Here is a 23,373-nt window from a genome sequence, read left to right on the forward strand (position 1 = left end):
TAAATTCAATGAAGTATTCATGGTAATTTATCTTGTGACAAATGTTGTCATGGAAACGTAACATGGGTAAAGAGGTGATGTCACCAAATACAGTCTGTTCAGTTCTTTCAAACAGCCTTTTTCAATGTTTCCACATGTACTACTGCTTGACACGTACTAGGTGAGCATGTGCAGTAAACACGTTTGCGACAAGTAGGCGGGGCAGGGAATGTAGACGAATACATTTGGGTGATACAGGTGCATGAGGTAGAATGGGGATTAAGGATGTACAATACACGCTGCCACTTCTGTTCAACACATGTCCCGCACACACGATTTGCATGAGGAAACTGAATTTATCAAGTTGTAGGCAACAGCCTGTTTCGATAATTTTTGGAATGTTCTGGAGGGCCTTCCCATATATGCAAATTGGGGTCATTTGTCCGGGCATGGCTCCTCTAATACTTGTCAAGCAGTAAACACAATCCTAGCCAGAAGAAACAATACAGTCACAAATGCCTAGTCCCCACTATCCAGATCAATAAATGACAAGTTCATTCCCTGAATGTATAAAAGTTGGAATTTCTTAAAGCATTATGTACAATTTGTTAATAGATTTGAATTTAAAAATATATTATGCATCTTTAACATCAGCATGGAAAATATGAAAGGATTTCCTTTATACTGTATACAACAAGATTTCTAACAGACATAAATACTCCAAACTTAATCATTTCAAAGCTGCAAATAGAAATTCAACAATATTCAAAGATATGTATCTGTTGGAGGGTACAGTGAGTGAGTGAGTGAGTTTTATGCTGCTTCTAGGAATATTCCCCACTGCCCCCAGGGAGGGTGGAGAGAAAGAGGAGACAGGGAGGGTTCTACAAAATATTATACACTTTAAAGACTTTGTTGTCTTTAAAATGACTTCATAAGTCAGTTTCAAGCATGATTACTGCTGATAAAGAGACTTCGTCCAGAACTCGGAACAAAACTTGTGTCCACCACAACTGCCTGTACTTCTGACAATTACGTCTTCCATGGCCACATATGACCCCATCATCTCACCTTTTTGTTAAACGCCAACATGACCTTTGACCTTGGGATTGCAAAGCAATGTAAGTATAATATTTACAGACTTGTACTCTGCAGTAGATCTCTGTTAGATTCCAGCATTGATTACAACTTAAGATCCATTATCATGGGGATATCATCATGGCTTGAATAATGAATACACTTATCATCGTTACGAAGCTAACGGCAATGAGATGGTCATCAACTGTATCACCTCTGTAACCCTCATTTTTTTCTCAAGGTCATGATGTTGATGAATCACTGCTGAAATATTGCTGAAGTGACTAAATCTTGACTCCTGTCAGAATGGAATAAATGATCATGTTGGTCAACAATCCTGTCACCATGTTTCACGACCTGGTTTGAATATTTCTTGCCGGAGAACTTTCCTTTTTTGATGCTTTCATTTTCAAAGATTACTTTTCAAAGATTACTTTGAAAATAACGCTGCAGCAGTAGTTTCATAAAATACATGAAAAGTTCGAAATATTTAAAAGGACAATACAGCAGATTGCACAGTTTTTCTAAAAATATTGGAAACTAATGGTTCATGACCTAAGGCACAACTATCTCAATCCCAAACATCTGTTTGCATCATGTACACAACATACTGAAGCCTGACCCACCAAAAGGGCAGTTCCAGACAGATTGAAATCAGTGACACACCCCTTAAAATGGCTGACAGATTGTCACCTTGATAATATTCCAGTGATATACATGTGAGCCAAGGTTAGGCGATTCACAAACCTATGCAAGGAATTTTTTAGACGTTGAGAAGTGAAACTTCTTTGGCAATCCATTAATCTGAAGACGGATTTCTTCAAAGATACTGTGACTGAAGTTGACATATAAACTCATATTTATCTCTTTTAGCAACACAAGCAACACAATAATTTGATAGTATAGTGGAGAAATTGGTTCCATGAATTTTCTCAACTTAGTGTGCTGTTTTGAACATTTGAACATTTCACAAAACAAAATTAATACCCTATAAAAGACCAAAAAGTCTGTATGTGGTTATGAAAACATTAATACTGACCACAGAGCGATAACAATCATCCATACTTAACAGGGGTGTGTCCTCCCTTGACTACAACATACTGATGCAGCTCCGCAACAATTCACTGTACAAGTGGAACATGTGATAAGTCTCTGTCCTTGTCTAGTTCTACTAGACCACATTCAGCCCCTCCCAGCAGTCCCTGGTTCTCATCGTCACCATCTTCACCCGTCTCATCATTCATGTCACCAGAACCAGTGCCAATATCCTGAGCTGGGATTGGCATCTTACGTCCTGTTTGTTCAGGGTCTGTAGATGTGAGTTCTTGTGTTTGCAGATTCAAACTCGCGCCTTCCGAAGTCAATGGTTCTGACAGAAGAAAGTTATCTGAAACATTGCAAGTAGTTGATAAATAGCTTGTGCCTGTGACATTTCACTGGCTAACCAAACAATAAATCTGCATGTTCCGTAATAGAAGAGGTATTAAATGTAAAAGGCAAACAAACAAATAACATTCAGTGAGACTTAATGTTTATTGTAGGTAACTCATGATAATGATGTATCATACATTTTTGCCCCTCTCAGTAGACGACACTACTTTCATTTGCCTAAAGTAAACTTTTCTGGGCAGTATGTAATATGGTCACCTTGACGATGACCTTTGCAGTTTGTCGATTTCCTGGCAATACACAGGTTGATAAACGAGAAATGATATCTGAGATGATATCCAGGAGATGATATCTGAGATGATATCCATGAGATGATATCCATGAGATGATATCCAAGAGATGATATCCATGAGATGATATCCAAGAGATGATACCTGAGATGATATCCAAGAGATGATATCCAGGAGATGTGCCAACACCACACGGTTACATAACTAAGAGTGACAAAGAGGCTGTCCAAATTATACGTACTTAACATCCAAACTCACTCAGTTGCCCAACACCAGTTACTGTCTCACTCATCCAGCCAAAAGGATTTTGGTCTCACACCTGCCCGCCCACACTCATCCACTCATTCACTTGCCAACCCACAATCTCAACCAACACTCACCCATCCACCCAAACATTCACCAAACCACTCATTCACCAGTACTCACTCACGTCACCTTGACTGGTCAGTGGTCCAGGACTGCTGGCCAAGGATTTGGTGGACGGATGACCAGTACCAGTAGGAGTTGGTCTCTCTGAGATAGAACTATGTGAGCCACTATCATGAGGAACTTGATTTCCAGGAACATCAGGGATTCCATTTATTCTGGCACCTGGGATTCCATTTGTTCTGCCACCTGGGATTCCATTTGTTCTGGCACCCGAGATTCCATTTGTTCTGGCACCCGGGATTCCATTTGTTCTGGCACCCGAGATTCCATTTGTTCTGGCACCCGGGATTCCATTTGTTCTGGCACCCGGGATTCCATTTGTTCTGGCACCCGAGATTCCATTTGTTCTGGCACCCGGGATTCCATTTGTTCTGGCACCCGGGATTCCATTTGTTCCATTGGTCCTGGCACCGGGGATTCCATTTGTTCTGGCATCCGGGATTCCATTTGTTCCATTGGTCCTGGCACCCGGGATTCCATTTGTTCTGGCACCAGGGATTCCATTGGTTCTGGCACCTCTGATTCCATTTGATCCGGCACCTGGAATGCCATTTCTAGGAGCAGGAGGAATTCCATTTGGCTGATGGCTACCAGTCCCTGAGGACAGACTGTCTGTAAAAATAAACAGAATTAATATAATACTCTGTCAAACAAGATGATGGCATGAATCTGAATTGTTACTGAGTAGGTTCACTCCCAGAAATATCTGCTAAGGTTGTTACCATTCACTCATGTATTTGGTGAATTGAATCATTGTCCTTCATGAATTCAGTTCCTTACTTGAGATCACTGGAATTGAATATTCTTTGAAATGGTCTCCTCATACCACAGTACAGTATGTATTGCGGTACATTACCTTCAGTTCAGTCCATTTCGGTTTGATATGTGATATGATAATAATATAGGAAACTGACAAGGGCCAAACCTTACATCATTCAATAACATGGTAAAAAATACCCATGAAATTTGTTATTTTGAATGAACAAAACTGTTTTAGGATGATTTAGAAGATTGGTACAAAAACCAGACACATGTATACCAGATTCTTACACTGCATTACAGCACACCAAACCAAACCAAAATCTGCTGCTTGTACCTGAATATGTGTATTGTCTACAATGTGGGATAACAGAAATGGAATATGTCACTAGTCATTTTCAGGATAAAGTGACACTGTCAACTTTGTTTTTGTTACCCAAACTACCTGTGAAGATCCAGATCAGAATTGATCTTCAGTATAAACCATGCTTGTCATAACTGGGGACTCATGGAGGTCTGACTTGCTGACTTGGTTGACATGTGTTATTGTATCCTAATTGCTAGGATCAATGCTCGTGCTGTTGATCACTGGATTGTCTGGTCCATACTCGATTATTTACAGACTGCCACCACATAACTGGAATATTACTGAGTGCGGCGTAAAACTAAACTCAGTTTCACTGCAATCCTATATGTAACCACCATGTAATATTAATGTATTGTCTGTGGTCTTGTATTTATAATCGCATGAAGGTTTAATGAACTACATGAGCTTCCACTGATGTCCTATATCAGTAATGTGCGAAGGTGTGTACAGGATAATACTTCAAATAGACCAAAAACATTGTTTCAGGTAGTTCCCCCTCCAGTGTCAAAAGTAGATAGGAAAGTGTATAACGTTTGTTCGGATAAGTTTAAAACTTCATACATACAAAAAATATACTTAGACATGACAAATTTTGTCCAGACACACAGATGCCCCCGCTGCTGTAGGAAGTGTTCCCTACACTGAGTGTGCTCCGGTGATTAATTTCTACTAAACAAGTTCAATAAACATCTATGCAACTATGAGATGTAAACTTAATAGAGAGTCCCAGTGAAACACGTGTATAAGCTTAATCGATTCTCTTATGCAGTTTTTGTGGAGAAGTGGATAGACTTAATCCCCTATTTTGCTACCATCAGAGAGAAACCCCACAAATGTTTAAATGTCTCTAAACATGTCTCAATACATATGTAAGCTAAATGAGTTCTGTGCAGTGTTTTTTGCGAAGTGGGTAAAGTACACTCCCTGTTGTATGGGATGAACAGGATGAATAGAGCCAAAGACAATTACAGTAAGTTCAAACATCTATGTGTAGAAGTGACAAAGTTAAGAAACTAGATGAACAAAATCAAAATATGAGATGCACACCTTAAGAGTCCCTATAAAGCACATGTGTAATCTAAATGAATTCCATCAGGTATTTTTTGAGGAGAAGTAGATAACATAACCCCCTTCATCCCCTACTTCACTATCATCACTGAGAAATTCAGCAAAATGTACCTTAGTTAGAAAGTCTCTAAACTTACAAAAAAAATCCAATAAAATACAAAAACTAAATGTGAGATGCACACTATTCCTAAGAAAGTCCTAAGAAAGGCCATGTATAAGTTTATTGGATTCCACAGAACATTTTCTTTGGAGAAGAGGATAGAGTACATTCACGTTTCATACAGACAGACTGACATGGAAGGTGACCCTACATTGTTAGGAGAATGTATTTTCTGTAAATTCTATTATTGAGTAAGTGATAACTGGGTCACATGTTTTGAGTGATAGTTATTATGGATCATTATAAATGTTCAGTACTAATAGTATATGTACTTTGGCAGCAGACTTTAAGGTAGTGCTTCAGAGTTACATCCCGTGAGTATGTGATGTGTTTACTTCCGGGATTCGCTAAAATTCTACGTCTATGGCCATGGTGGCACATGTGCTTGAATATTCAGGAATCAGTGACTGTAAATATATAAGGCTGGTTACTGTGGACACACAGAGATTAACTAGAGTACATAAGTCTGCCTGCCTCTCAATCAACTCTTGACCTACATAACCGTTGTCTGACTGTGCACGGTGATATATTCAGAATAACTGTTTCTCAATCTCATTACTTTAGATTTCACTTCATTGCATTGTACATGAAACCTCTATTGTGAATCTTTGTATCCTGCTCTCTGCTCAATACAAAATATTAAATGTTTCACACTTGTCAGTGTTATATTTTGCTGGTTCTGAGGGGATTTCGTACACCTTTTGTCAAAGCAAATTTTGAACCTTAACAGTAATTGTGTTGATCCTCAAGCAATAACGTTTGTCTTGTCTAAGTCTATATAAGTTATTTTCTTACCATTTGGCGTGTAGGGAGGTGGATTTTCAGGGGCTTCAGCATCTGCAGTTAACAAAATATTAATTATGAAATATCTCTTTCTGGGGGGGGGGGGGATATTTAGAGATTGAAGCAATTTTATCAAGGTTTACTGAAATATGAGCCTGGAAGTATGGATCATGATGCAGACATGTACCTTGCTTCTGTTGCCCATTTTGAATGGCCAAACTGTGGCAGCAAGCAATATTGCATGCTTGGCTTCTACCTGAAACAATAGATAGACATGATATAGTGATTTGATGCCACTTTTAGTAATATTCCAGTAATATCACATTTCTTGGAACACTAGGCTGCTCAAGCTGTGCCTATGTGGGAATTGAATCCAGGGTTTTGACATCACAAGCAAACCACTTTAACCACACACACATGCAGGGGAACACTGGTATAGTGCCAACATCTAGCTCAGCTGCTCAAGGACACTTTGTTTTTCCCTCGATCACAGGATGTCAATATCAATGGCACATAATATTATCAATGTCAACCCCTGAGGATTGCCACAAGGTGCACTGACTTCATGTGGCTTTCTCATCCTAACAAGGAACCATTCACAGTTGGGCAGACTGGGACAGTTTAATACACACTGCTGTGCCCTCAACCAGGTGTTTGCACATATTCATGAGGCCACCATCTGGTCATATACCAACGGATTTGTGGGTTCTTTTAAGTGCACAGGGTAGTGTACTGTACACAAGGGGTTGTGACAACACTGAATAAATCTGCACAAAAGTTGACTCCAAGGTTTTTACACCAAGTCACGTGAACACAGAGTGGAAGTACCCAAGGTAGCCTGTTTAACAAGGTAGCCTGTCTCTAAAAATCTCTGCTGATTAAATGCAGTCATCACAGTCTAGATGCCATCAATTGTTTGATTAAAATAAATGTACAACCGTCCCCTCTCCTACAATGTCATTTGTTATCATAGTGTGAGATACTGCTATGGTTGTAATGATTATGTAATTTAAAAAGACTGAATAGAAAAAAGTAAACCAATTACATTTCATCTGCAGTGATTTTAATGCACTGCTGTTAGATATTATGCTAGTTTTCATGGATACTTAAAACACTCACCTGAAAGAGTGAGTGAGTTTAGTTTTACGCCGCACTCAGCAATATTACAGCTATATGGCAGCGGTCTGTAAATAATCGAGTCTGTACCAGACAATCCAGTGATCAACAACATGAGCATCGATCTGCGCAATTGGGAACCGATGACACGTGTCAACCAAGTCAGCGAGCCTGACCACCCAATCCCGTTAGTCGCCTCTTACGACAAGCTGAGTCGCCTTTTATGGCAAGCATGGGTTGCTGAACGCCTATTCTACCCCGGGACCTTCACGGGTCCCTGAAAGAGAATGATGTTAATGAAAACCCACAGAATCCTGATGTTTGAGAGTTAAGCTGTGAGTAATGCAAGTGAGAATAACATTATCAAAATTTACCTCTCCAGCACCAACAGGCAATGATTGACGCAACAATGAAAAGTATGATGAATCCTAAAATCCAAAATATGTGACTTTGCCCTGACCTGAAAAGAACAAAACATTTTCCATTTTTAAAATTTCTGATTGAATTATAGCCTTAGTAATGAATCAGACTTCAGACACATGCAAACAACTTTGTTTGTTTGTAAATTCAGCAATATCTAGCACTAGTATGGAATAATCGAAGTGTGATACTGCATGTCATGTTGAGCTCCATGAGGAGTTTACAACCCTGACTAGCCTTAAGGCCTTAGAACTATAATAGACAAAACATAATCCCCTCGCTTATGCCTGTTTATGCCTCGCTTAGTTTTGTTTTAGGACGTAAGTCTTTCACCAATATTCAGCAATATCACAACAAGGAGGTTGAGGGATGGCCATTACACTGGAAACCCAGGTTCATTTCTCCATATGGATATAATGTGTGAACCTCTTTCTGGTGTCCCGCACTATGAAGAAGCTTGAATCTTGCTAAAACCATCAAAAAACGCATAAAAAATATGAAATTGTTCCTATGTGGGGAATAGAACCCAGCCTCAGTATGATGAGCAAACACCTTAACCATGAGGCTAAACGACTCCCTGAGGCCAAAAAATGGTAGAAAATGGTACACTGTAAAGATGGAGCTGCTAGTACAAACTAATGAGTGAGTGAGTGAGGTTAGTTTTATGCTGCACTCCGCAATATTCCAGTTATATGGCGGCAGTCTGTAAATAATTGAGCCTGGACCAGACAATCCAGTGATCAACAACATGAGCACTGACCTGCACAATTGGGAACCGATGACATGTGTCAACCAAGTCAGCGAGCCTGACCACTCCATCCCGTTAGTCGCCTCTTACGACAAGCATAGTCACCTTTTATGGCAAGCATTGGGTTGCTGAAGGCCTACTCTACCCTGGGACCTTCACAGGTGAATACAGACTAAAGGTACAAGATATTACATTTAATACAGAAATACTTATACAGGAGGAGTTAAAGGAAAACAACACCCAACACCTCAGAATATATATTTTACAGATCCAGCTTTGAAATTTTGATAAAGAACATGCATCATCAGGGACAGTCCATAATTTATGGCTAGGGGGAGTGGTGATGATTCTATTGAAGTTGTATGTACAGTGTGAATAACCCCCCTTAAATTAATGAGCAAAGTAAATGACACTCACAAAACCCACCCCACCCCTGCTTGTCATGTAGAAAATCAATGAACCCCCTTCCCCAACACAACATGGGTTTACCCCCCTCCTTAAAATCATCACCACCATCCCAGTCATATATTATGAACGGTCCCTAATGATTGCGAACCTACCCCTGATCACTGGGGACAGAACTTCCCCCAGGTGTAGATTCAGTGATAGGTGAGCTAAAAGACAAAAAAAGTAAAATTCTACCAAGTATGAAATCTGTGAGTTTCATCATTAAGACAGTGTTCTATCATTACATTGAAGAAGGCTTGATTTTAAAAGCAGAAGCATTCTATTCCAAATTGCTATGAGAAGTATCTACGTATACTAGTAGTAAAGGTGGGATCTTAAATATCACAGTAGGTTTAAGTTCTAAATGGCTTATTCATTTTTTGGAGAATCCATGTCACACTGACCTTGCTAATAAAGTCATGGTCTCATATGCAACACAAGGTCCATAGTCTGTGTTAGGATTGTGGAACCCTGGTCTACAGTCAACACACGTGCCTGGAGAATAGAAAAATTAAGAAAACTTGGTGTGAGGTTAACTGACGAAAACTGAACAGCAGACTACAGTGGAGGGCATGTATGTAGAGTTCATGATATATCTTCATTAATGAACACTGATCATGACCATGAAATTGGCTGATAGATGGATGGCAGGACATTTGTGTTAACTGGTTACAATATCATAATTGTTGATTGGGTCAATACAACCGATCAGTCATCAAATATAATTGGTTAGACTCATTTATCAAATATCCTTGGTTATGTTTGTTAATGAACAAAGAATAAATAAAAAACATGTAGGTCTTTCGGGTTTTTTTCAAATTGCACAAAATGCATTTGCAATTGCACATCTTTAAGAGATGTCTAGTATATAGGGAGCATAAATTTCTTTAAGATTAATTCAATCATGACTTGGAACGAGCTTGTAGTCCTTATGAAATTAACAGAAAAAACAAACATTGGGTAAAATATTGTTAACACAACCAAGTGATAAAAAATTGTTTGTGTTCGAATTTGAGAAAACCTGATCAATTGCTTGGTCGTTTAGGGACAGCAACCAATATCTGATTATTTCAATTAATCGAACCACCACTACAGGGTGTCACAGATTGTTAAGCCAGCTGCCCAAGTAGCAACAATGTTTTAGTAGTCATTTGACTTCAGTGTGTGATATGTCTCATTACCTGATCAACTGCTTGCCACTTTGGCTTCCTAAACATAAACGTAAGTAGGAACACAAACTACACTGACACTTGCAACCCATACAGCACAACCAACAGTACTCACATTCACATGCACAGCTACCATGTGCATACAGGCCTTACCATCTACATGTACAAAGTGCATACACAATGTCCGCCTACAAAGTCCACAGGGAAAGATGGTATAGGGATTGTTTCCGTTCATAATGAAATGCACAAAACATTACTCTGAAACCTTCACTCAGTTCATAAACAACAACTTTACTTGCCATTTTTCAATTCCTTGTTCAAGCCACAGGGAGGGTGTTTCGTGCATCTGGACCCTGATATACCAGTGTAGCCATTTCTTTCATTGCAGAGACAATATATATGACAGGTCTTGTTCTCAAAATATGTCACATTATAGGTGGTTTCTGAAATGAAGGTAAGTATCATAAGAGTGAACCATGAATTTCAAATAAATACTCTCAAGAACTCATTGGGGCTTAAAATAATTACAAACAGTCCCTTGCTTTAGACTAATGCAGATGCGGGGTAAAATTGGTTATATGCCTTCCATGATAATTGTAAGGGGCGATTTACGGCATCAGCTGGTCTGTTTTAGTATAGTAAGTTTGTTTTAGTCTTCAACGACCAAACACTGGTTAATTATTTCAGTGAGGTTATAAAGCAAGAGTTGACCTTGCAAAAGGGGAACAACTTTGTACAAATTCCCATTTCCAATAAGTTTTAGTAGTCTGTCCCCTGGAAGTGCCTTGGAACAAAACTGATGGCACCATTTCGGTTTTGTGTGGCATAAAACCCTGAACTGGTTGTCTGGTTAAAAGTTGATCATACCTGTCCCTAAGTCTGGACATGTTGGAGGCTGACACGTGACGCTAAATTCTGGCGTGGTGAAGTCGCACTGATACATGTTCTCCTTACATGGGCTGCATCTCATTAGACCAGCATACTTGTCACCACACTCAATCAGCTCATGACCTGAAGAAAACGTTTTGCAATAAATCAAGCTGTGTCTTGTGACTAAATGCCTTAAAAGGCTGTTAATCTCATGAACGTTATTTTTGTTCTTGGATTGACAATAGGTCCGGGTTCAGTTCTCTACATGAAGCCGCTTAGTGTTTCCCACCATCATGCTGATTGTTTGATTGCCATGCACCACCATGATGTTACAAGAATATTGCATGAAGAGGAACACCATGCTCATCCACTCACTCATACACTGGCAAAACTACAGTTAATGAAAGAAGGGCTGAGAAAAGAGTCCAAGATCAAACACAGTATGGTTCTATAAGACAACGCTTTAATGGATGAAAAGACCTACACATGCCTGTAATTCCCAAGGAACGTATCTACAATGCCATGCATACCACTAGTTACTGGCAATAGCCTTAACTGTGGCCTAACAAAGTTTGAGGAGATAAAATACTATCAAATTCTTCCTTATTAATTTTTCGTCAGTATTTAATAGAAGAACCTTATATCTTACCTGGGGGGCATTTGTTGTCCTCATCATAGACTCGGCACTCGGAGCCAGTGAACTGTGAAGGGTCCTGTAGATGAAGATGTGACATCAATTGAAACAACTACTTCAACCATGCAACTATAAATTCAGCTTTCGTTTGTTTGTTTGTTTGCTTGTTTACTGTGATGCCCAGCAATATTCCAGCCGTCTGACCCAGATTCCCCAACAGGTGACAAACCCAGGTTCTTGGGGCCTAGTCTGACCCGGAATCCCCTATAGGAGAGAAACCCAGGTTGTTGGGACGTACTCTGATCCAGAATCCCCTATGGGAGACAAACCCAGGTTGTTGGGACGTACTCTGATCCAGAATCCCCTAGGGAGACAAACCCAGGTTGTTGGGACGTACTCTGATCCAGAATCCCCTATGGGTGACAAACCCAGGTTGTTGGGACGTACTCTGATCCAGAATCCCCAATGGGAGACAAACCCAGGTTGTTGGGACGTACTCTGACCCAGAATCCCCTATGGGAGACAAACCCAGGTTGTTGGGACGTACTCTGACCCAGAATCCCCTATGGGAGACAAACCCAGGTTGTTGGGGCCTACTCTGACCCAGAATCCCATAGGGGAGACAAACCCAGGTTGTTGGGGCCTACTCTGACCCAGAATCCCCTATTGGAGACAAACCCAGGTTGTTGGGGCCTACTCTGACCCAGAATCCCCTAGGGGAGACAAACCCAGGTTGTTGGGGGCCTACTCTGAACCAGAATCCCCTATGGGTGACAAACCCAGGTTGTTGGGACGTACTCTGACCCAGAATCCCCTGTGGGAGACAAACCCAGGTTGTTGGGACGTACTCTGACCCAGAATCCCCTATGGGAGACAAACCCAGGTTGTTGGGACGTACTCTGACCCAGAATCCCCTATGGGAGACAAACCCAGGTTGTTGGGACGTACTCTGATCCAGAATCCCCTATGGGAGACAAACCCAGGTTCTTGGGGGCCTACTCTGATGCAGAATCCCCTATGGGAGACAAACCCAGGTTGTTGGGACGTACTCTGACCCAGAATCCCCTATAGGAGAGAAACCCAGGTTGTTGGGACGTACTCTGACCCAGAATCCCCTATGGGAGACAAACCCAGGTTGTTGGGACGTACTCTGACCCAGAATCCCCTATGGGAGACAAACCCAGGTTGTTGGGACCTACTCTGACCCAGAATCCCCTAGGGGAGACAAACCCAGGTTGTTGGGGCCTACTCTGATCCAGAATCCCCTATTGGAGACAAACCCAGGTTGTTGGGGCCTACTCTGACCCAGAATCCCCTAGGGGAGACAAACCCAGGTTGTTGGGGCCTACTCTGACCCAGAATCCCCTATGGGAGACAAACCCAGGTTGTTGGGGGCCTACTCTGACCCAGAATCCCCTAGGGGAGACAAACCCAGGTTGTTGGGGCCTACTCTGACCCAGAATCCCCTAGGGGAGACAAACCCAGGTTGTTGGGGCCTACTCTGACCCAGAATCCCCTATGGGAGACAAACCCAGGTTGTTGGGGGCCTACTCTGACCCAGAATCCCCTATAGGAGACAAACCCAGGTTGTTGGGGCCTACTCTGACCCAGAATCCCCTATGGGAGACAAACCCAGACTGCTTCAACCATGCAAATAATATGAACATGCCAAATTGTCATTGATAATATCTTTCTCATACATAAGCTATTATGAGAGTTTTGTTTTACACACAACACAATACATCTTTTTCATGACACCTACATTAACAATGTAAATGTGTCTTTAGTAATCCCTAAATACATGTCAACATGCACCAGCGAAGTCATCACAGTGACATGGAATAACTTCTTTTGGACCTTTAGTGGCTTAAGTTAACCTCTCCAATAATTAACCTATCAATGTTGATGTTTCAGTCCTGCTTCAGACTTTAATATCAGATCCTTAGACCAAAATCTTACTGTCACATTAATGCATGTGGAATAAGACATAAGTGTAGTAAAGTACAGCTGTAAGTACTGGTGACTGATAAAACTGTGATGACTCTCTCTGTGTTGTTGGGTGACAAAAATACCAGCAGCTCAATACTTACGCCAGTGGGTAGGGTTGCACCAAGAGGAATGGAGATACAGATGAAGAAACTAAGCAAGATCATGTTTTTGTTCCAGGGTGAGGCATATCTCAGAGGTTGAACTGGAATATAAAATTTGGGCTGAAACATAAAAAGAAAGTAATGAGGAGACTGATGGGATAAGGAGTCTGATTCTTCGTTGACACCTTATTGCATCCCAACTATGTAGCTCAATCTTCACATTGTAAATCACTGGACTGTCTGGTCTCCACTCGATTATTTACAGACTGCTGCAATATAGCTGGAATATTGCTGAGTGTGGTGGGGAGCATTAAACAAACAAAACAGAAAGTCATAAAATGTATGCATATTTAGCAATATTCCAGCTATATGATGGCGATCTGTAAATAATTGAGTCTGGACCAGAGAATCAAGTGATTAACATCATGAGTATCGATCTACACAATATGGATATGTCAGCCAAGTAATCAGTTGCCTATCATAACATGCATCAGTTTCCAAAAGATAATGCTAAACTGGACATAAATTCTGACATGTTAGGTCATTCATAAAAATAATCTCTACTAAAAGAAGAATGTTCATTTGCCAATGCTTTTCATCTAAATAGATAATGGTATTCATATTGGATATACTTATCTTCCTTCTCCACTAAACATTCTTATAACAACAATCAAGATGTAGGCAATCAGAGACTAAACCAGCCACAGTTGCATACCTTTGTAAACACACCACTGAAAGGAACAGTGTACCCTTCCGTAAGTGTCGTGTCGTGCATTGTGAGATGCGAATATTTCGTTCCGTATCCAAATAGATGTTTTGTAATAATGCTGGGATGTAATAATTGGAGCATGTGGCACAAAAACTGTTGTGTCGTCTGATTTCAAGTCGGCAGTAGTAACTGAAATGTTATACTGCAAAATAACATTGGCGACGAGGATAGCAAACTCATAAGGAAGCCGAAAAAGGGTAAATAGCAACTTTGTTCAGTGACAAATCTTGGAAATGGCTGAATTTAGCAATGTTTGTGCGATGCTGCCATTTAACCTCTCTGGTGATGGGAGCACAGTGAGTATCCATTGGAAAGCTTGGACAGAAGAGTTTGAGTCATAAGCTGACAGTAAAGCATTATTTGTAGAGGAAGGAAAAGCAAATAATCAGGCACTACTGTGGTATGTTGGTGCAGCTGGACTTAGAGGTGTTATTAAGACTTTGCGAGATCGGGGGTCGTCTCATGAATATTTCAAAGCAATAAAGGCTTTGTAGGATCATTTAACTGTCAAACCTAATGTGATGCACCAGCAACATGTTTTCAGGAAGATGAAGTAGAGCGTTGAAACTGTCACAATGTGTAACAAGGTTACTCGTGGCATCTGAAGGCTGTGAATACATTGATGTTGAAAACCAGATTCGTGATCAGGTGGTTGAAAATTGCAAGTCAGACCATTTGAGACACAAGTTTCTGGAAAAAAGAGATGAACTTTCATTGAAATCAATTTTGAAAATAGCTGCAACATTTGAAGCTGTTGAGGAACAGATGGAAGATATGAACTTTATAGGGGGTCAGTCAGATAGAGTCCATAGAATAAGAGAGCAGAAAACATTCAACAGGAATAACCCTCAGACAAGAAGAGCAGTAGTATAGGGAATGACAGTCCGAAAACACTTTTCAAAAAACCCCTCTAAAAAGCCTCATTTACTAAATGAGGCTTTGGTGGGACCCTTAGCTCTTGCTATTATTGCCCCTACTACAAAGCTACGCCATCACGTTTACCGTGACTTGGCAGGCGGTAACACTGTGCCGTACGGTACGATCAATAATTTGTTGTAAGTTTTGACTGACCATATAGGATCGGTGGCTCGCTTACGGTTATGTTATGTTTATATCAATGAAACAGTTTAATGTGAACCGCCTACGATCTCTTTGGTGTTCATAATAAAGGCTTGCTGGGCTTTTTGTATTCCCTGTGCTATGTACTTTTTTTTCTCGTCCTCGCTGATAGCAGACTTACGAGACTTGGATCGAATATCTTGTTTCATTCCGTTATATTTTTTGAGTTCAGAGAGGATTGAACTAAACTCCTCTTCTGAGATCTTACTGTCAGAGAGTGCCGTGGAAATTCGCTCACTCACTGTGTTGAGTTTTGCTTCGGCCAGAACCCTGATCTCGTCGTGTTTCAATGCCTTACGATTAAGCCTGCGTGATACTAACTTAAGCGCCAACCCTACCAACCCTGCCACCCCAGCCGTTATTTCAATACCTAGCACTATAGGTGCAGCCACGATGGTGGTTAACAACCCAACGCCTGCCGCCCCTAGTCCCATGCTGGTTGCCATAAGGGTAGTGTCAGCCCCATCCACGATATTGAAAGCTCTATTATATTTTTTACATAGTGCTTTCCGCGTGTCACGGTCTTGTTCTAGTTGACGTTTCACATCACATAACTGCCTCAAGCGGAACCCATCTACGGTTTCTAACGTTTTAGCTACTTCCTCTACGACTGGGTACAGACCCATCCTATAATATATATTTTGAAAGATATTTTAATTGGGGTTCAGTTAAAAATCTATCAATGTATTTGAAGCCTATAAGTTCTATACTACTAGTCAGGGCAATAGGTGAGAGGCTAATAAAATATCCTATGCTAATAAAAACCTCACTGGGGTTTATTAAGTGGTTTATAGGACCCGTGGTATCCTGTTGTATAATAATACGACAATATTTGTCTCTGTAATCCCAGCGTATTGACACCCCGGGTAAAATTTGGTGTGCTATTCGGGGGTCTCTATCGAATGAATACTTAAGGAAGACTTCTATGATGAGTGTGAAAGGGGGGGTTATTATTTCAGGATTACTAAATGTTAATTCATTTTCGTAGTAAGTTGATAACCCATTTTTGTCGTAACCATCAGATTGTCTGGGTGCTAATCCCCTCTCCGGAATGAAATCCCCAGCCCAGATACCGTTGTTCCTAATCTTAGTGATCCAATTATTTTCGTCTATTGTGATATAAGGTGAGGTGGGTGTTAAGTTGATCAGCCATTTAGGTTTTTTAAAATCTGGTAACGGCACCGGTCTGTACATGTTGTCTTTGAAGTGTAGGATGTATAATTCATCTTCCTCACCAGGCTGATCGAATCCCTCTGTATCTCCCAGGTCGTTAAGTGTAGTGTTGGGATGATGATTAGTCATTATTATACTATTATGATATAATTTCCAACTGGTTTTCTGATAATAATTCAGGGGTTAACTTTATACCCATGAAGTGTATATTGTAAGGCAGGAAGATATTAATTAGTGATATCTTATTTTCTACGATCACGTTGACCCCCTGCAGACTGGTCTTGGAGTCGACACCCACCCGCACGTAAACGTTGCAAACTTGAAACTGGTGTCGTTTCACCCACCCGAGTTTGATCCCCTTCACGATCTCAACATCATTCCCCGATGGTTCCCCTAGGTAGACTTTGATGAACAGTGTTGAGTTTGCCGGTAGACTCTCTAGTATCTTGACCACGCCTTCGAATTCAGACACCAACTGCAATTTCACGTTTTGTATGGCTGGTTTACTCGATAGCATGTGGGCTGCTATAGTGTTGACTGGGCTGACGACTATGCTACGCCTCTGAGTTGGGACGTAAGCCACGAGCAGGGTTCCATTGTTCACGACTTTGTTTAGGTGGTTGTCTTTGTTATCCGTGAACACGTAAGGGGAGACGAGTCTAATATTGAGAAACCATTTGTTATCGGGTAACAACACCCACTTGTCATCTTCGGTGAAGACGAGCATATATGGTTTGTTTTTGACGACGGTAGTGCTCTCAACATCGTCTAAGTCGAACAGTTTACCTCCGAATGATGGGTATATTCTCCAGTTGTCATCACCGGTGTTGACGAGGGCGTACTTAGTGTTGGCTGTTGCTCCTGTGGTATCTATCATATCACTTAGGGCTCCACCGGAGGGGATTTCAACGCGTTTGTAAATGTTGTTTTTCAGTTGCAAGGCGTACGATTTACCATCTACTCCGGGAGCGTCGAAACCGCGCGTGTCTCCGAGGTCGGAGATCCCGATATTGGCGCATTTTTTCACTCCAGGCCCTTGTGCGCTGGTCATGTTACGTGAAGCGTTAAGCTGAGGTATCCTATATTTACAGGATTATGATTTATATCTAACACCGATATTGTCAGTTCAGGTATGTTGCCCTGGGTTAATCTCTTATACTGCCGTGGTGAAAATGACTCGGTTCTACCGTCGTTGAATTTCTCAGTTTTCACCGGCACTGCTCTCAGTATAGTGGAAGGGTGGCCTCCTTGAATGTTATACGTTGTGCTCACCTGACCGAGATGAATGTATAGCTCTCGGTACGGTACTAGGTCGGGTAACTTCGTGCCTGTGACGGTTGTTGTTGGTTTTATCTCGTCAGGAGACATACCGAGTATCCTCGCTAATGGTCGGCCTAGCCTCAATGAGGTTCTTCCGTTGTTGATTAACACCACTGTGCCGTTTGAGTCGTTCATCTTGAGTTCGGCTCCCAGGGGTTTGAAGACCTCGTCGTTTAGAGAGCACACGCTGTAGTAGCCGTCAGTTATCTGGCTGCGAGTTCCACTGACGAACAGCTTATTGTTGCTGATATTAATGTTAGTCCATTGCGGTAGGTAGGTGATATCGCAGAGTGCGACTTCGAGTTGACCTGACGTGTTATCGATCGCGTGCGTCAGCTGAACGGCCTCACCGCTCGTTATTCCAGGAAGTGTTATGTACATATTACATATATATTTATTATATAATAGTTTTAAAATGTATTCCCCTGGTGTGTTGTACCCTAAACTGGACGTAGATTTCTCCACCATGAAGATCGTGGTTGCTCCTGGGTTGTATTTCAATGCCAAGTTTATAGATATGCCTGATAAGTATAAGCTTTCGGTGACTAACATTGAGGTAGTCCACGCTTGGTTCAACAACCCTATGCAGTTCTGGCAGAACCAATTCAACTTTGCCGTGTGGTGCGCTACAACGGGGTGTGGTGTGACATTGACCGACACTCGGCGTGGGCCGCTGAGTCAGTCTGTGTTCAAGTTCCACGTGTACTACCAGGTCAGACGTATCCTTAAAGAGATCAGCGCCCCCCTCCCACAGGACAAAGCGTGGGACGCAACAAACAACCCGTACGATAGACGGGCCTACGAACGTATTTGTAACGAATTCGAAATAAACCCGAAGACGGATTGGCGTTTGCCGGGGCTGAACCACGGGTTGGGTATTCCTTACGCTCATGGGCTCTCGCCAAAGGCATTTGACAAACATATACTAATAAAATTTATGCAACGAAAAATGTTTAGTACGGAACGTTTTTCCCATGCATTAGCTGATCTTGTTCCTAAACCTAACAAATCTGGACCAAAACCAGTGAAAGATGCCAGTGATGATTTACTGGCACTAGGTATACTTAGGCAGGACTTTGCTTTGTCGAGTAATGAATGGAGGGATGATCGTATGGACTTTAAAAAAGGTGGTGTTGGTTTCACAATCCAGAAAGTGGAGCAGTCAAACACAGACGGGTGGAAAATGTTCATGCTGGACACGTCGAAAGGATTCACTCGTGCCGGGGTAGTCAGGTTGAACGACTCGATTCGAACGTACGTGTGGGCGCTGTTGGGTGCGCAGTCGATGACGCGTTCCAACATCATCGGTAAGGGAACTGCTTACGACGCTCAGACACAATTCGTTGCCAACGTTGAGGATGCTATCAATTCTCCAGTTGATCTCCCGCGGGCTATCGAACGCTACCAAAACGTGTTAGAATACGCCAGGTCGAAAGTCGACTACGTGTTCGGCGTGGGGTTGTACATGGCTCCGAGTGATATGCAACTGAGAGTAAAAAAAGTGGTGGGTTATAACAACGAAATAGTCATAGCCACGAAGGATCAAAAGTTGGGTATCAACCCCGATATTAACACCACCTATATCCCACACATCCAACCACGTGAAAAGGGTATAGTGGCGCCACCACCGGAGCCTAAAGTTCATGTGGGGGTACCCCCCACACACTCTCATATTCAGGCTCAGCAGCATATTGATAATAAAACGGCCCTAGTGGTTGGTGGGGTAACTTTGGGACTTATTTGGTTAAAGATTTCTTAGCCGCTACGTACACCAGACCCGCCACGGCGACGATGGCTGCCCACAGGTTTTGACTGAGCCACATGGTAGTTTTAGACAGAGCGCTCAACAACCACGAGACGATGCTACCCAGTATGCCGGGAAGGGCTTCGGCGGCTTTACCAGCCAGTTTAGCTAGGCCTTCCCCGAGTTTTTTGATCCAGTCTTTAACACCACCACCACCGCCTGGAGTTCCACCGCCTCCTGTAGACCCAACAGGGGCACCCCCCACCAGTGACACCACCAAGGTTGATATGATGAAACCCAATGCAGTCAGAATGCTGGCGATGGTGATCCCTTGCTCCCGGAACAATATCCGAATCCTGTTGGCTAAAGTTGTATCTTCATTCAGTATTCTATCGATTGTTTCCCGAATACGACTGATCTGGGATCGAAGATGTTCACGATTCGAGGAAGCGGCTTCCAATCGTGTACGTTTCTCGTCTTCTAAATCACGTATTCGTTCATTGATGCGACGCTTCATATCATCGTCGTCAGTTTCGGTGAGTTTGGTTTTTTCCCTAGCGATGTGCTCGTCGATTTCGTTCAGTTTCCCCATGTTGTTCACGAGTTCTCCACGCACGCGTTTCACGGCTTCATCTAAGCCGCGCAGTTCCCTTACCGGAAAGTCAAATCCCGGTAACGGTTTGTCCCAGTAGGTGCTCAACAGTTTTTCTATGCTGTCCGAGGCTTCTGTAGCACGCTCTGGCGTCATTTCATCTATAGTGGTGAGGTGGGATCTGGTAGCTTGCAGATCTTCTTTAACGGTCTTAGGTATTGCACCACCGTAATCACGCATGTTTAGATGTTCACGGATAAATTCAGCACCACCATTGCGGCTGGCTAGAGTTGACAAGGCCAGTGGTTTTTTAGTGATCTTGTTAAAGAGGTCAACCTTTGGGGCAGACTTAAGACGTAGAACACCCTTTGTATCAATAAAAAAATCCTTATGGTATCGACCCTGGGGTTCAACGTAGTTTTTATCGTTTTTTAAACTTTCGTAATAATCATTTACCGTTGTTTCTAAAAGTTGTTGGCTCAATGGCAAACTAGTAAATGAGGTCTCCTGCTCATCATCGAATGCCTGGGCACTATCGTCCCACATATCATCCATAGGTATGTCTTCATCCATTAGTATTAAAAATATATTTCATTTATATAACAATGTACGGTAGAAAATTAGATCCTTTCAGAAAATTGAGAGAGCCATTAGGTGCCAGAGCCGTGCGACAGTCGGTGACCATCACCAACAACCCCAGCAAGATAGACCAGAATCAAACTCTGCTGGTTAGATTTCCAAACCTTGGTGAGAATGACCTCATTGTACCAGGCACTGTTCGACTGGCGTTCAATATCACGTTGACCTCCGACAACGACAAACGCGAGCTAGTGCGGAACGTGGGTCGAGCTATCATCAAGAAAACGACCGTCAAGATCAGCGGTAACGAGGTACTGAGCATCGACGACAGCGACGTGTTTCACTGCTACAAGGATCTCTGGAAAAGCGAGAGAGAACGAGTCAATGATGTGTACCAGGGTATCAGTAAATCAACCCGAGCGCGTATAGGGTACGTCTTCACGACAGACCAGCAAGACAAGCTATCGGACGGTGAAAAGGCTATCGCTCTAGCATACGGGAATCGATTCTGCGTGCCGCTCGACTTCGAGTTGCTCACGGGACACGCGCCGTTTTACCAGGCCGCGCTGGGTGATAGGCTCGAATACGAGCTCACGTTTAACGACTATAGCAAAGTAGTGCGTACGCCGAACGGTGATGAGGCCAGTTATACCATAGACAACATCTCTCTGGAGTTCGACATGGTCACTAGCCCGGAGCTGGCCAGGCAGGTTCGAAGCCAGTACTCTGGGAAGATGGCTATCCTGTACGATCGCGTACTGAGGCATAGATCAGTCATGCGAGATAAGAGCGACACTGTGTGGAATATCAACCTGAACGTGCCGGCGCGATCGATGAAAGGTATCCTGGTCGTCCCCGTGGAGGATTACGATCCATTCCGGAGGGACAGCGAGAAGTTTTTCAACCCCGAGATTGAAAAGGTGGAAGTGACCATCGAGGGCGTGCCCAACCAGCTGTTCAGTCATGGTATGAGACCACACCAGCAGTGGGATGAGATAAAAAAGCTACCAGTGGGGGACTACATAACAAAGGACCTGGACCTCGGCTCCGTGCAGATCGGTGAATACCTGACCACCAAGTATGCCCTATGGTTGGACATGCGATCCACGGATGATGATAAACTGCATGGCAGCGGGCGCCGTATAGATAACGGTAGCGAAGGGATAACTATCCAGATTACTAAGAAGGCTCAAACCGCTGGTAAGTTGAAATTATATCTGTACGTTATTATGGACGCGCAACTTAATATAGACAATGGGAGATTCGTGCAAGCCATCTACTAGTGGGGGTCTCCCCCACCTACCCACTGACCCACACTGCGCTATCATATGCGGGCAGACTGGCTGTGGGAAGACCGTTTTCGTGTTGGATATGTTGGAGGGTTACTACAAGGATGTGTTCGATAACATCGTTATCATGTGCCCTACTCTGGGCATGAATAAAACATACGCGCGACCTTGGGTGATGACGGACCCGGGCGTACACAAAATCGACCCTGGAACACGCCTGAAGGACTGGTTGAAAGCTCTTCACGAGAAATTTAAAGGGGAACCGACGCTGTTTATACTGGACGACTGCAGCGCTAATCGCGAGATAACAAAAAAGAGAGACATGCTATCGTACCTGGCCTTCTCCGGCCGGCATGCAAATCACAGCGTCTGGGTGCTAACGCAGAAGTTCAACTCGGTGTTGAAAGACCTCAGGGAGCAGACGCGATGGGTGGCCTTATTTCACTGCAAGGACAGGGATTCGTTCGAGGAGTGTTTGAGAGAGAACGATGTGATGAGTAAATTAGAACGGGAACGGGTAAAGAAACAGCTCGCTGAAACTAAACACGCTAAGCTCGTTCTAAAGACCGACCAACCAGTAGCATATATAGTTTGCTAAGCAAAGCTAAGCAAAGCTAAGCAAAGCTAAGCAAATGCTAAGCATAGCTATGATATTTGAAGTATTTGTCGTGTGCAACTTAACTTTCATTTCTCTGTGTTTTGTCTGCATCGGGTATTATATAGTTAAAACTAAATCTTACTTGTTATATTATAAGATGGAGTGTGAGGAATTGCTCGAACAATTGTCTGTGGAGGGTTCCCCAACTGGGGATTCCCCCAAGCGAGAGAAACTGGTGGCGTTGGCTGTTGGCGGCAAAGCCAAACATTACTTTGGAGACTACACTCCAGATAAAATTAACAAAATGTCAGCCGAAGAAATCGATAAGCTGTACGCTAGATACGAGGCCCGGCTCGGAGCAGAAATGACAAAGACAATAGGATCGGCTATGACCC

General features: G+C 42.5%; 1 protein-coding gene across 1 annotated transcript in view; it reads right to left on the minus strand.

Annotated features, from left to right (window-relative positions):
• Positions 1 to 2,177: 2,177 nt before the first annotated feature.
• Positions 2,178 to 23,373, minus strand: part of LOC137268757 (collagen alpha-2(I) chain-like) — a 46,125-nt gene continuing 24,929 nt past the window's right edge. Inside the window, exons 2-11 of the mRNA XM_067803337.1 lie at positions 13,796 to 13,915; positions 11,721 to 11,784; positions 11,069 to 11,212; positions 10,501 to 10,644; positions 9,437 to 9,527; positions 7,792 to 7,877; positions 6,489 to 6,557; positions 6,314 to 6,355; positions 3,171 to 3,776; positions 2,178 to 2,443 (exon numbers count right to left, since the gene is read on the minus strand). Of these exons, the coding sequence (XP_067659438.1) occupies positions 2,178 to 2,443; positions 3,171 to 3,776; positions 6,314 to 6,355; positions 6,489 to 6,557; positions 7,792 to 7,877; positions 9,437 to 9,527; positions 10,501 to 10,644; positions 11,069 to 11,212; positions 11,721 to 11,784; positions 13,796 to 13,858 (1,575 nt within the window). The 5' untranslated portion in view covers positions 13,859 to 13,915. The remainder of the gene's footprint in view (positions 2,444 to 3,170; positions 3,777 to 6,313; positions 6,356 to 6,488; positions 6,558 to 7,791; positions 7,878 to 9,436; positions 9,528 to 10,500; positions 10,645 to 11,068; positions 11,213 to 11,720; positions 11,785 to 13,795; positions 13,916 to 23,373) is intronic.

Source organism: Haliotis asinina, chromosome 16, assembly GCF_037392515.1.
Source record: "Haliotis asinina isolate JCU_RB_2024 chromosome 16, JCU_Hal_asi_v2, whole genome shotgun sequence".
Taxonomy (NCBI): Eukaryota; Metazoa; Mollusca; class Gastropoda; order Lepetellida; family Haliotidae; genus Haliotis; species Haliotis asinina.